Source organism: Cydia pomonella, chromosome 22, assembly GCF_033807575.1.
Source record: "Cydia pomonella isolate Wapato2018A chromosome 22, ilCydPomo1, whole genome shotgun sequence".
Taxonomy (NCBI): Eukaryota; Metazoa; Arthropoda; class Insecta; order Lepidoptera; family Tortricidae; genus Cydia; species Cydia pomonella.
Genome location: NC_084724.1, coordinates 1,065,836 through 1,079,516, shown reverse-complemented (window position 1 = coordinate 1,079,516; position 13,681 = coordinate 1,065,836). Strand labels below are relative to the sequence as shown.

General features: G+C 38.9%; 1 protein-coding gene across 4 annotated transcripts in view; it reads right to left on the bottom strand.

The window, feature by feature from the left end:
- The window catches only part of LOC133530471 (snake venom 5'-nucleotidase), a 52,834-nt gene that overhangs the window by 22,502 nt on the left and 16,651 nt on the right, over positions 1–13,681 (bottom strand). For all 4 annotated transcript variants that reach the window (XM_061868389.1, XM_061868392.1, XM_061868390.1 and 1 more), the window contains 6 exons: positions 11,614–11,721; positions 9,337–9,423; positions 8,570–8,736; positions 7,117–7,215; positions 5,300–5,422; positions 1,477–1,642 (listed from right to left, as the gene is read on the bottom strand). In XM_061868389.1, coding sequence (XP_061724373.1) covers positions 1,477–1,642; positions 5,300–5,422; positions 7,117–7,215; positions 8,570–8,736; positions 9,337–9,423; positions 11,614–11,721 — 750 coding nt within the window. The remainder of the gene's footprint in view (positions 1–1,476; positions 1,643–5,299; positions 5,423–7,116; positions 7,216–8,569; positions 8,737–9,336; positions 9,424–11,613; positions 11,722–13,681) is intronic.

Genomic DNA, 13,681 nt, shown 5'->3' with positions numbered 1-13,681 from the left:
CAGAAGAAGACCTCCACCGCGCGTGCTTCTGCCGGACTGCTGCTCACGAGTTTTATACGAGCTGAGATTGCTTCTTATGTACTTACACGCTTCTAAAATATTTATATATTATATATATCGTTGTCTAAGTACCCACAACACGAGCCTTATTGAGCTTACTGTGGGACTTAGTCAATTTGTGCAATAATGTCCTATAATATTTATTTATTATGTATTTAATCAGACTGAGAAACAATTTAACTGAAGGGAACGCCAATTGGGTACTTGACACATGTTGAATATTATAACAAAATTTAGTTAAATGGATAGAAAATGAGCCACCCATTATAAAAAAGGGGTTTTTATAAAATATATTGAGATTTAAAAAAAATACAAGGCTCCGAATTCTCAAAAAAAAATTATTTTTTGTCTCACAAAAATATAAAAGAAAATGGTACCATTCGATTCCTTACATTTTATTGAAAAATAAATTGTATGACAACTATACACATAAACGCAATATTTCAGGGTCAAAATGGCAATTTCCTTGATCTTCCATACATTTAGGACAGACTTATATGATGTGACGTCACATCACCTTATCATTTTGTTAGAGGCGTTTCCATCGTCGAGTGCGAGCGTCAGACTTTAACTCTCATTTCTGACCTTTGTGTTGCTTAAATGCCATGAGTCCTATATAGACATTTGATCCTCAGGAAAATCAAGATCGTTTCACATTATTTACAAACCCGGCCAAGAGCATGTCGGGCCACGCTCAGTGTAGGGTTCCGTAGTTACTCTTCCGTCACAATAAGCTAAACTGGAACTTAATGTATAGTAAATTGTTAACCAAGGGATGAAACGGTACCTTTCACCCGAGTTAAACAAATAGGCAAATTTGCATAATCAGTACCTAATTAAAGTAAGTCTTTTTACTATGAAGGGAAAACTTTTTGCGATAACTCAAAAACAGCTAAACTGATCATGTCCGCTATAGTTTTCATTTAATGTCTTTCTTAAGCTCTACTTCCACGATTTTTTTCATATTTTTTGGACCTATGGTTCAAAAGTTGGAGGGGGGGGGGGGGGGACATTTTTTTTTCTTTCGGAGCGATTATCTCCGAATATATTCACTTTATCAAAAAATGTTTCTTAAAAATCCGTATTAGTTTTGAAAGACCTTTCTAACGATACCCCATACTCTAGGATTGAAGCGAAAAAAAAATTTCACCCCCACTTTACGTGTAAGGGAGGTACCCTAAAATAAATTAATTTTTTAGATTTTATTGTACGACTTTGTCGGTTTTATTGATTTATATATCCATGCCAAATTTCAGCTTTCTAGCACTAACGACCACGGAGCAAAGCTTCGGACAGATAGACAGACAGACAGACAGACAGACGGACATGGCGAAACTATAAGGGTTCCGTTTTATGCCATTTGGCTAAGGAACCCTAAAAAACAGTCAAGTAGCCAATTATTACTTATGAACTTACCAGAGTACTTGTCGGTCTTGGCTTTAAGCACGGGGTCCTCGGCGAACGAGCTGGTGACATGGACGTCGGCGATGTCGACACGGGTCGAATCGGGCCCGAAGCTTATGTTGATCTTCGAGAACTGGCGGAAATCTGTGCCGCTCTTAACTATGTATTTGTTGTTTACCTGATGGGTGGAAAATAAGTTAATTTTATTATTATTATTATTTAATAAGCAGGCAGGCAGTTTGACAACTGATATGACCTGTATCCAATATTCATAAAGATAGTTATCATGAACGAGTAGTAGATATAATGTGCTTGTCTAATTTATTTTTAAACTGGTTCACATTTGGTGCTGAAACCACATCTTCTGGGAGTCTGTTCCAAGCCCTCACCACTCACATTCACATTTTTATAACAATAGTATTTTATACACCTCTTCTTCCTCACGTTGTCCCGGCATATTGCCACGGCTCATGGGAGCCTGGGGTCCGCTTGACAACTAATCCCAAGATTTAGCGTAGGCACTAGTTTTTACGAAAGCGACTGCCATCTGACCTTCCAACCCAGAGGGTAAAACTAGGCCTTGTGGGGATTAGTCCGGCTTCCTCACGATGTTTTCCTTCACCGAAAAGCGACTGGTAAATATCAAATGATATTTCGTACATAAGTTCCGAAAAACTCATTGGTACGAGCCGGGGTTTGAACCCGCGACCTCCGGATTGCAAGTCGCACGCTCTTACCGCTAGGCCACCAGCGCTTCAATAGTATTATTTTATATAATCGTTATATAATAGAGAGCTTTTCAGTCCAGTTGCTGAGTTGCCAAAGTGAGGTACGAGATTGAAAAGCTTGATTATATCAGTATTGTATACAATACTTTTTCTACGAGTCAATAAAAATAATACTTTAAAGTAATAAAATGATACAAGTAAACAAGCCAAAAGTAACAGAGATTTAAGATACCCGAGCAGCCGCGATACCTTCATACTCGTACGCGCCCCGCCGCCGGGACCCGGCGGGGTAGGCGACACCTTCTCATAACTCATGAGGCCCTGGTACTTGCTCTGCGCTAAATTCAATTTTTAGACAGTTTTTTCTCGATTTTGGCCACCGTAGCCTATGGAGACTAACAAGCAATGGTAAGCGATTTTCGTAGTCTATGGATGTTGCTATATTAAGGGTGTCACATGTGCGTTTATGACTTATGAAGCAATTATTTCTACTATACTATAAAATAAATAATTAATTTGAGCTATCGTTTTGTTTCGTCCTCTTGACCGCGGCCAGTTGTGATTGGTCCATTTCATTATAGTTGACCAAACCGTTTCGAAATGAATATTATAGTTGAGTTGGGAGCCCATACATGAAAACTACCCAATTACAGTTTGGTATAAGAAATTCAACCATTCCAGTCGACGAGTAGAAAAAAGTTATTCTTTATTGGAACGAAGTTCCTTATCGGAAGCTTTGCGGATGGGGGCTAGACGAAAAAAAGTGTAAGATTTTGCCATCACTAGGGTTGCTATAATTATTACGGATACGGGACAACGGGGTAGTAATGGCGTAAGGGGGGATATACATATTCCCATAGCATTAACTCACATAGGTATAGAAACAACGTGGTTAAACAGGGATGATCGTAGCCATTTATATACGTATTCTACAGCAGTGTTTAATATACGGGACAAAAACGGGACGCATAAAAATACGGGACGTGACACTTTAATATGGGGACAGTTCCCTAGCCATCACGAAAATCCGTCACGAGGCTCGGAACCGGTTTTTAAAATACCGGTTAAGACAGACTTATTTCGGTTTTCCTCTGAACTTTCATAAGAACGCGAACGTTTTAAGAACTTTATTGTAACCTAAAAAACCGGTTTATTCGACGAGCGAGGCAACGGCCGGTCGGCCTGGTGGTGTGCCACGTAATACACACCGACATAGGAAGAAACCGGTATTTATTGTTCTAAACCGGTTAATTTGCCAAGAGCTATTCTCATAAAAACCGGTTTAAAAATAACGGTTTCTCGAGCAAAATCGAAATTAAAAGGTTTCGCGCCAAGTACATGATAACGGTTTGGAAATTTAACCGGTTTCCAAGCCTTGGTCACGACCCATACGAATGCGAAAGAAGGAGAATGAGAATGAGGATGACGGACACAGACAACATGAACATAACCACATAACGTAACGTAAAATGTGAAACTAAAAAAGAAGGAAAGCAAAAAAAGAAGAAATCCCTGTTTGTGGCTGAGATCCCTTTTAGGGATAAGTTCACCTTTGTACATTTTTTTTGTTTTGTTTTGTCTATATTTTGTTAATAGACCGCGGGCCAGGAGCATGTTTCGTCAGTCATCGCCTCCCGTCTGATACTTTGTCAGATGATAGTTTTGATGCTGTTTTAAATTTAAAAAAAACCGGCCAAGAGCATGTCGGGCCACGCTCAGTGTAGGGTTCCGTAGTTACTCTTCCGTCACAATAAGCTAAACTGGAGCTTAAAGTATAGTAAATTGTTAACCAAGGGATGAAACGGTATCTTTCACGCGAGTTAAACAAATAGGCAAATTTGCATAATCAGTATCTAATTAAGTAAGTCTTTTTACTATGGGAGAAACTTTTTGCGATAACTCAAAAACAGCTAAACTGATCATGTCCGCTATAGTTTTCATTTAATGTCTTTCTTAAGCTCTACTTCCACGATTTTTTTTTCATATTTTTTGGACCTATGGTTCAAAAGTTAGAGGGGGGGACATTTTTTTTTCTCTTTCGGAGCGATTATCTCCGAATATATTAACTTTATCAAAAAAATTTTGTTTAAGACCCGTATTAGTTTTGAAAGACCTTTCCAACGATACCCTACACTGTATGGTTGAAGCAAAAAAAAAAAATCACCCCCACTTTACGTGTAGGGGAGGTACCACAGGCACCCTCAAAAAAAATAATTTTTTATATTTTATTGTACGACTTTGTCGGCTTTATTGATTTATATATCCATGCCGAATTTCAGCTTTCTAGCACTAACGACCACGGAGCAAAGCCTCGGACAGACAGACAGACAGACAGACAGACAGACAAACAGACAGACAGACGGACATGGCGAAACTATAAAGATTCCTAGTTGACTACGGAACCCTAAAAAGAAGGAAAGCCAAAAAAGAAGAAATCCCTGTTTGTGGCTGAGATCCCTTTTAGGGATAAGTTCACCTTTGTACATTTTTTTTTGTTTTGTTTTGTCTATTTTTTGTTAATAGACCACGGGCCAGGAGCATGTTTCGTCAGTCATCGCCTCCCGTCTGATACTTTGTCAGATGATAGATTAGATGCTATCGCGGTGGAATGACCGTCAGCTGTAAAATGAACTTTAAAAAATATGCGCCTTACCACTTTATGTGCGGCAAAGCATGCGTAATCCGTTGATGGCTTTTCAGGCGTTTACGCCTGATGAAATGCTACATGCAAAGTTTCATGATTTGTTATTGCTATCATAACAAGGTATAGCACTTATTTTTTACATGCTCATGCGACTAGCTGATGTTCTTACAACCGCGATATAACCGGCTGACGATTTTTTAAATTAACAATAGGATCTGAACTATCATGCGACAAAGTATCAAACGGGAGGCGATGGCCATTTTTTTTTGTATTACGTGTTTCAGTGGCTGCCATTCCTCAACCCACCAACGGACCGGCAGCTGACGTCCACGAGGGTTCATCACACTTAGCCGTTAACCACTACACGAGGTTACGGCCGGGAGGCGAATGGTCATGGAAATAAATGTGCAACAAAGTGACATACATACTAAATAAAAGCTTGAAAAAAGCTTAGTTTTCTCACCTCAATAACCTCATAGACGTGGTCGTGGCCGCCCAGTATGAGGTCTATCTCCGTATTGCCCTCCGCCAGCTTTATATCGTTCGGGGTCCTCATGTGTGTGAGCGCTATCACGTACTCGCAACCCTGTTGACATAAATATACTTTACAGTACATATGGTGCTACTTTACCGCACTAGTGCGAATATTAGCATATTACGTTACTGTGTCGAACATTTAAAGGGCCATATGTACTGTAAAACGTTGTACGATACATGTGCGAATAGGTCATTCGCAACTCGTGTCGGTTTAAAACACTCCCTTCGGTCGTGTTTTAATTTATTGCCACTCGTTTCGAATTTCCTATTTTTCGCACTTGTATCGTAATGTAATATTACTTTTTTAAATGTTTATTTAGCATACAGGCCACAGGGGTACTTATATACCTACATTAAGTAAGTTTGACAAGAAATAATAAGAAATATTTAGCTATTATACAATTTTAAATAAAATAAACAAATATTGTAGAACATTATTACACAAATTGACTAAGTCCCACTGTAACTCAATAAGGCGTGTTGAGGGTACTTAGACAACGATATATATAATATATAAATATTTATAAATACTTAAATACATAAAAAACACCCATGACTCAGGAACAAATATCCATGCTCATCACACGAATATATGCCCTTACCAGGATTTGAACCCGGGACCATCGGCTTCGTAGGCAGGGTCACTACCCACTAGGCTAGACCGGCCGTCTGAAAATGTTGAGGTACAAAACCGTAAAAAACAGCACAATAAACAAGAATGCTATTAGTAAGTATATTTTATAATGTACATACCAAAACCAGTCGCTTTTCGGTGAAGGAAAACATCGTGAGGAAACCGGACTAATCCCAAGGCCTAGTTTACCCTCTGGGTTGGAAGGTCAAATGGCAGTCGCTTTCGTAAAAACTAGTGCCTACGCCAAATCTTGGTATTAGTTGTCAAGCGGACCCCAGGCTCCCATGAGCCGTGGCAAAAATGCCGGGACAGCGCGAGGAAGACGAAAAACAAGCGCTTACAGCGCTTTTTACCCGCATCGTCAGTAGGAGGGTAATCTATTTTCGAACGTATGTATGACTGTATGCATGTTTATTTCTTTGGCACACCCAATGACCCTAGAGTTGAAGCAAAAAAAAATATTTTTTTTCGTCTTTTCGGATTGATTGATTTATATATTCATGTTAAATTGCAGCTTTCTAGCACTAACGATCAAAAAGCAAATCCTCGGACGGACAGACGGACATGGCGAAACTATAAGGGTTCCTAGTTGCCTACGGAACCCTAAAAATTCTACCTTCCTAAGCTAAAAGGTAGTAGGTATATTAAATATCAATGAACTTGAAAATGGAACGCTCGGTTTAAGATTTGAATAATAATGTTTACATTTAATTTTCATAAAATAGTTATTTGTTTTACAAGGTTGTTTAACCGCTCGTGCTAATATTGATACCCGAGCAAGCGATTCCAAGAAATGGAATTTTGATCGTTGCGAGGGTTTCAAGGCACGAGGGTTAAACAAACTTTGCCTCAGAGTGAAACAAAATTTTTCACCACACCAAAGCGAAGAAACTATTAACTATAAAATACCAAAATATTCAAATTAAATCAAATCCAAATGATAAAATTATCATTCAAAATCATCATTTAAAAGTCAACTTTTGTATCTGATTACTTTGCCCACGTGTGGATAAAATGCAACTTTCTCATTAGTTATTGAACAATCAAGAGGGCCTTTACCAGTTGGTGGTGAAAAAAACTATTTTTTAGCTTAACAGGGCAATATTTACCTCCTGTTTGAGTTGTTCCGACAATTTGGCCCCCGCCTGCAGAAAGTCAATGAAGGTCACTTCCTCAGGGTTTATCGTCGCCAGCGTCTCCAGCCACTCCTGCGAACAAAATTAGCTATTGGCAGGCGTCCATAGGCTACGGTGACCGCTTGCCATCAGGCGAGCCGTTTGAATGATTCACGGTTAGTTTCAGCCGACGCGCACAAATGAGGGTAGATCGAACGCGGTCTAAAGCCTGACCAGTAATATATTATCACGCGCCATATTGCGGAATTTCATTGGAACAAAATTTTTCATACAAAACTGAACTGTCACCCTATACATGAGAATAATAGCGCCCTTTTGACAATGATCATATATTTCTGGTCAGGCTTTACACAACTTCGACACCCGCTATCTCCAGTTACCCGTGAACAAGATGCATGTAACTGCGACGAAACATCGGGAGCTCATAAACAATTAAAAATCCCGGTCGATTTAAGTCAAGTGATTTACTGGACATACGAAAGCATTTCTGCCCAAGCTAAAATGGAGTCGCTTCGCGGTCACTCCGTCAATAATATGGCGTAATTTTATTCGAGAGATAGAGAGAGAGAAGTGTTGCAACTCCTCTGGTGTTGCGGGTGTCCATAGGCGACGGTAATGGCTTACCATCAGGCGATGTGTAAGCTCGTTTGCCTCCTATATATAAGAAAAAAATAGTGGCGTAAAATAGTCGTCCACCGGATGTCCAAATCGGCCACCGAATGCAAAGTATGGGTGTGTGGAAAATCGACCCAGTGTCGTCGCCCAGGGGACAGCCGGTCTCGATATTGGACATGTTACAGTGGCAAGGGGAATATCCTCACATTCATTAAAATAAATCGAGTATAAATTAACTTGAAACTCCGACGTTTCGTGGACCGCATTGTCCCCGTGGTCTCGAAGAAAGCCTTCAGTATTTTAGTGAATGTGTAAATAACATGAAAGTATAAATCAGTGTTATCGTCACCGTCACAAATCCTATGAGGCCGATCTTGTGTACGTTACACAGGAGAGCGTGAGTGATACACCCGTCGCCCAGGGGACGCCCGGTCTCTTTGTCTATCACGCCAGCCAGGGGACATTCTCACCTGTTCCACAAGCCCTGTCAGTCCGATCTTGTGGCCGTTACACAGGAGAGTGTGCGTGATGCGCCCGTCGCCCAGCGGACGGCCGGTCTCTTTGTCTATCACGTCAGCCACTAGGCCTATGAGTCCGATCTTGTGCTCGTTACATAAGACAGCGTGAGTGATGCAGTCGTCGGGTAATGGCCGGACTGATTGTTTTCCATATTAGCCAGGGGACATCCTCACCTGTTCCACAAGCCCTGTAAGTCCGATCTTGTGGCCCTTACACAGGAGATCGTGCGTGATGCGTCCGTCACCCAGGGGACGGCCGGTCTTGTCTATCATCAGCCAAGGGACATCCTCACCTGTTCCACAAGCCCTATGAGTCCGATCTTGTGGCCGTTACACAGGAGAGCATGAGTGATGCGCCCGTCGCCCAGGGGACGGCCGGTCTCGTTGTCTATCACGTTGGACATCAGCCAGGGGAAATTGCATTGAGCGACTAGCCCTGAGAGGACTTCTAGGCCGAAATCTATAATTTACAACATAATTCATTTAAAAACACGCATTCCATTATTACATTCGTGTAAAACAATGATGGTTTACATGTGCCTGAACTAGGATTCCCTGTGTTTCAGGCGATAAATATGGCAAACAATGTTCATGAAAATTAATATTCACTTAACAATGTACACAACATAATTTAACAACTTAATACTATAATACATTAATCGAAAAATTATCATATTTATCATATTGTATATTACTTATAATCATTTTGCAACTATTAGTGGATTCTCTGTGTCTTCATATTTTGAAGGGCTTTTCGGAGCGTTTCATTACACTTAGTGCCCCTACACTAAGTGCCCTTCAAAATATGACGTATAAAGACACAGAGAATCCACTAATAGTTGCAAAGTGTATATAAATCTAGATTTGCTTTAAGCCTGTTGTATAGAAAAGGACCTAGAGCAATGAAAAATCTCATAAAAAAGCATATCTCCTATGAATGGCATGGGCAGGCAATATCTTTGCGTCAATGCAAACTAACGCAAAAATCCATTAGATTTTATGATAAAAACATTGTATTTTTCTTGTAAAATGTAAACAGGTATATTACTTTATCTCTTACCAAAATCATGGTTTCCAAAAACAGCACAATGTGTTCCAATTTCGTTTAGAACTGGCACCATCTGTTCGCCTTTCGTATATGTGCTTACTGAAACAAATAAATAATACAATAAATTTAAACAGTGATCTTTTTATACATCATTAATTCTTGGAATTAGTTGCCAAGCTGACCCCAAGCTCCCATGAGCCGTGGCAAAACGCCGGGACAACGCGAGGAAGTTGATGATCGGGCATTAATAGTGACCCAACCCAAGGGACAGAGACAAATTATACAACAAGTTACCGCCGAATATTTGCATTTTTTTTATACTACGTCGGTGGCAAACAAGCATACGGCCCGCCTGCTGGTAAGCAGTCTCCGTAGCCTATGTACGCCTGCAACTCCAGAGCTCGTTGAGCTCTCTGGCAACCTTACTCACCGGCAGGAACACAACACTATGAGTAGGGTCTAGTGTTATTTGGCTGCGGTTTTCTGTAAGGTGGAGGTACTTCCCCAGTTGGGCCCTGCTCTAGATCTGGAATGACATCCACTGGCTGTGCCTTACCACACAAATCGAGATGACATTCACAATGCCCATACCTCTCTTTTGGACAAATAATCAATCTAAACATTTTTTTTGCATTTGCATGCAAAAAAAATGTTTTTAAAACAATATTTAAAAGCTTTTCTTACCGAGAAAGCATATTACTGACTGATTTCAAATTAAAAAAGCGGCCAAGTGCGAGTCGGACTCGCCCATGAAGGGTTCCTTTATGACGTATTAAAAAAAACTACTTAAACTACTAGATCTCGTTCAACATGTTACCACTTTGGACACACATTTTACCACTTTGGTAGTGTCTCTCGCGCAAACTATTCACTTTAGAAAAAAATTATATTAGGAACCTAAATATCATTTTTGAAGACCTATCCATAGATACCCCACACGTATGGGTTTGACGAAAAAAATTTTTTTTTTAATTTTATGACGTATTTTAAAAAACTACTCACTAGATATCGTTCAAACCAATTTTCGTTAGAAGTTTGCATCGTAATGTATATCATATATTTTTTTTAGATTTTTCATTCTGTTATTTTAGAAGTTACAGGGGGGGGGGGACACACTTTTTTTCACTTTGGGAGGTTCTTTCGCGCAAACTATTCAGTTTAGAAAAAAATGATATTAGAAACCTTAATATCATTTTTGAAGACCTATCCCCACATGTATGGGTATGTTGAAAAAAATTTTTTTTTTTTTTAATTTCATGACGTATTAAAAAAAACTACTTACTACATCTCGTTCAAACCAATTTTCGGTGGAATTTTACATGGCAATGTATATCATATATTTTTTTTAGATTTTTCATTCTGTTATTTTAGAAGTTACGGGGGGGGGGGGGGGGGGGGCACACATTTTACCACTTTGGAAGTGTCTCTCGCGCAAACTATTCATTTTAGAAAAAAATTATATTAGAAACCTCAATATCATTTTTGAAGACCTATCCATAGATACCCCACACGTATGGGTTTGATGAAAAAAGATTTTTTGAGTTTCAGTTCTAAGTATGGGGAACCCCCAAAATTTATTGTTTTTTTTCTATTTTTGTGTGAAAATCTTAATGCGGTTCATAGAATACATCCACTTACTAAGTTTGAACAGTACAGCTCTTATAGTTTCGGAAAAAAGTGGCTGTGACAGAATCGGACAGACAGACGGACATGACGAATCTATAAGGGTTCCGTTTTTTGCCATTTGGCTACGGAACCCTAAAAATGTATCATACACTTATTAATATTTTTCTTATTAATTAATTCGGGTTGAAGATTTGTTACATGAAATAGCTCTGTTTTGACTATTATGGTTTATCTGTGATAGCAACTGAATTTATATCCAACAGGACAACATATTTAGTAGCACATTGAAATACACCCAGTATTCGAGTAATTTCGTATGTTGTATAATTGTGAAATTCACCCAAACTTCTATCAGAATAAAAGTCCCATATCGGGATTTTCCAACGGTTTTCGACATTTGGAATTACTCGTATACACTTATGGCGTTATTCATAAACGCGTTACTGGCCTCAATTAGCTATGAATAGTTTGTCTTTATCTGTCATTTTGACTTACGTATTTGTAATAAAGGGAATAAACATAATTTAACTAAATCAGGCCCGTAAAGTTTTATGAATAATGAATATGGAGTTATTTATTAAAATCCTGTCATATATCTACGTTGAACAAGTAAACGCTTTGAACTCTGGAAGTAACCAAAAGTCGGACAAGCCAGTCACTTACGCATGCTAGGCGAGAACACGTCTCCGCTGAACAGCACCAATGGGTTTAAGTGCTGCATGGCTTTGACCGCCGTGCTGAATCGTAGGGCTCCGCCGACCGGCTCCGTTTCTGAAATAACAGACATATAGGCTCAGAGGTCGGCAACCGCATGTGCCTCTTTGGAGGTACAATTGCGGCTTATTGAGGAACCCAAAAATGACCTTCAAAAAACAACATTTGTGAATCTTTGAGCTTCCTAAAACTGGTGATTTGTATAGTCGTTCATTTTTTAGCTGGCCCCAAACGGCTGATCCTTTGTCTTTTGTAAGTAAAACCACACGTGCTACTACCTGCAAAAATAATTCTTATTGGCACATGAGCGCGGGCTAGCCCAACGCTCAAAAAACCAGTGTGAGTGCGCTCTCCGATAAGGCGCCTCTGAGGAGGGGAGTAGCGGCGGAGACGGATCAAGTTAAACAACCGATATGTTCGACGTTACGTTTAATACTAAACTCTTAAAACTAACACACTACATGATATACCACGCCACACCACCGGGGTTGACAAAAAAAAGAAAAATATTATACATTTTTTCTTTTTTCGCATATATAAACAATGTACTTAGTACAAACATGTCACACAATACAGTTGTTGTTTTTATTTTAACAAAATATTACTTAAGAACCTTACACATTGTAATAGTTTTACATAATAAAAATATAGGTATGACAGTTAAGACACGTTAATTGTCTGGAACGAACAATTTAGTTCTATTAATATGAACAGTATCCTCTTTTCCGTTAAGAGAAATTACAACATTAGGATTTTCTAATCTAATCACTTTATATGGTCCTTTGTATAGCGTATCGAGTTTGTTACCAGTTTCACTTTTCACTAAGACGAGATCGTCCTTTTTATAACTCACTGTGTTCACTTTTGTATCGTAAGTACACTTCCTAAGCTGTTTACACTTTATCAAGTTTTCGCGCGCGTCTTTGTGTGCCGTCTGTAATCGATACCTTAACTCTAAACTATAATCACTAGGGTTATACAGTGGTTCAATTGTACTTCTTACTCTACAAGGTAATTCACATGATTAACCAAAAACAAGTTCAAACGGGGTGTACTTTGTTACTGAGTGTACTGAGTTATTATATGCGAAACACCAATATGGAAGCCAATAACTCCACGTTTCTGGATATTTATTACACTGTATCCTTAGATAAGAACCTAGATTTTTGTGACTATTTTCGAGGGAACCTATTGTTTCATGGTGATATGCTGTTGATTGTAGTTTATCTATTTTTAACAGTTTACATACCTCACTCATTGTAGACGAGACGAATTCGGTGCCTCTGTCCGTAACTATCGCCTTGGGTGGTCCATATCTTAATATAAAATTATTAACTAAACTACGTGCTACACTTACCGTATCTTTATTTCTAAGTGGGTAAGCTTCTACAAATTTGCTCAGCTCACACTGAATAGTAAGTATATACTTATAATTTTCGTCGTCCTGATCGATCGGTCCCATTAAATCTAAAAATACCTTATCAAATGCCGCCGAGGCTGTAGTCGTCACTACCATCGGCTCCACGGTATGTCGAGAGTGTTTGTATTTTTGACAAGACTCACACTTTCGCACGAATTCCCTGACATCATTTTCTATTGATGGCCAGTAGAAACGTCTCTTAATATTGTTAATCATTCTACGTACCCCCGCGTGGCCACTTGTGGGCAGTAAATGGTAGTCACTAATTATGAATTTTTTTTTCGTCATCATCGTATATTCTTTTTACTCCTCTTAATACACATACGTGTGGGCCGGACCACTGTTTACGATTATTTATTTCTTGTATTATTCGTTTGATAAAAAGCTCGTTTTCATCATTTTTAATAATACATATTTGTTTGACGTCAATTTCTTTACAGTATTCACTCAATTTAGTTACAAATTCGACTCGCGTAAAGTGTAATCTAAAATCGAGATTTACATATATTATATTTTTATTTTTATCATAACTGAAACATTCCTTCTTTTTTATTATTAATTGTCCTTTCTTTTCTAAGTTGCTTACTTTCTCGCCTT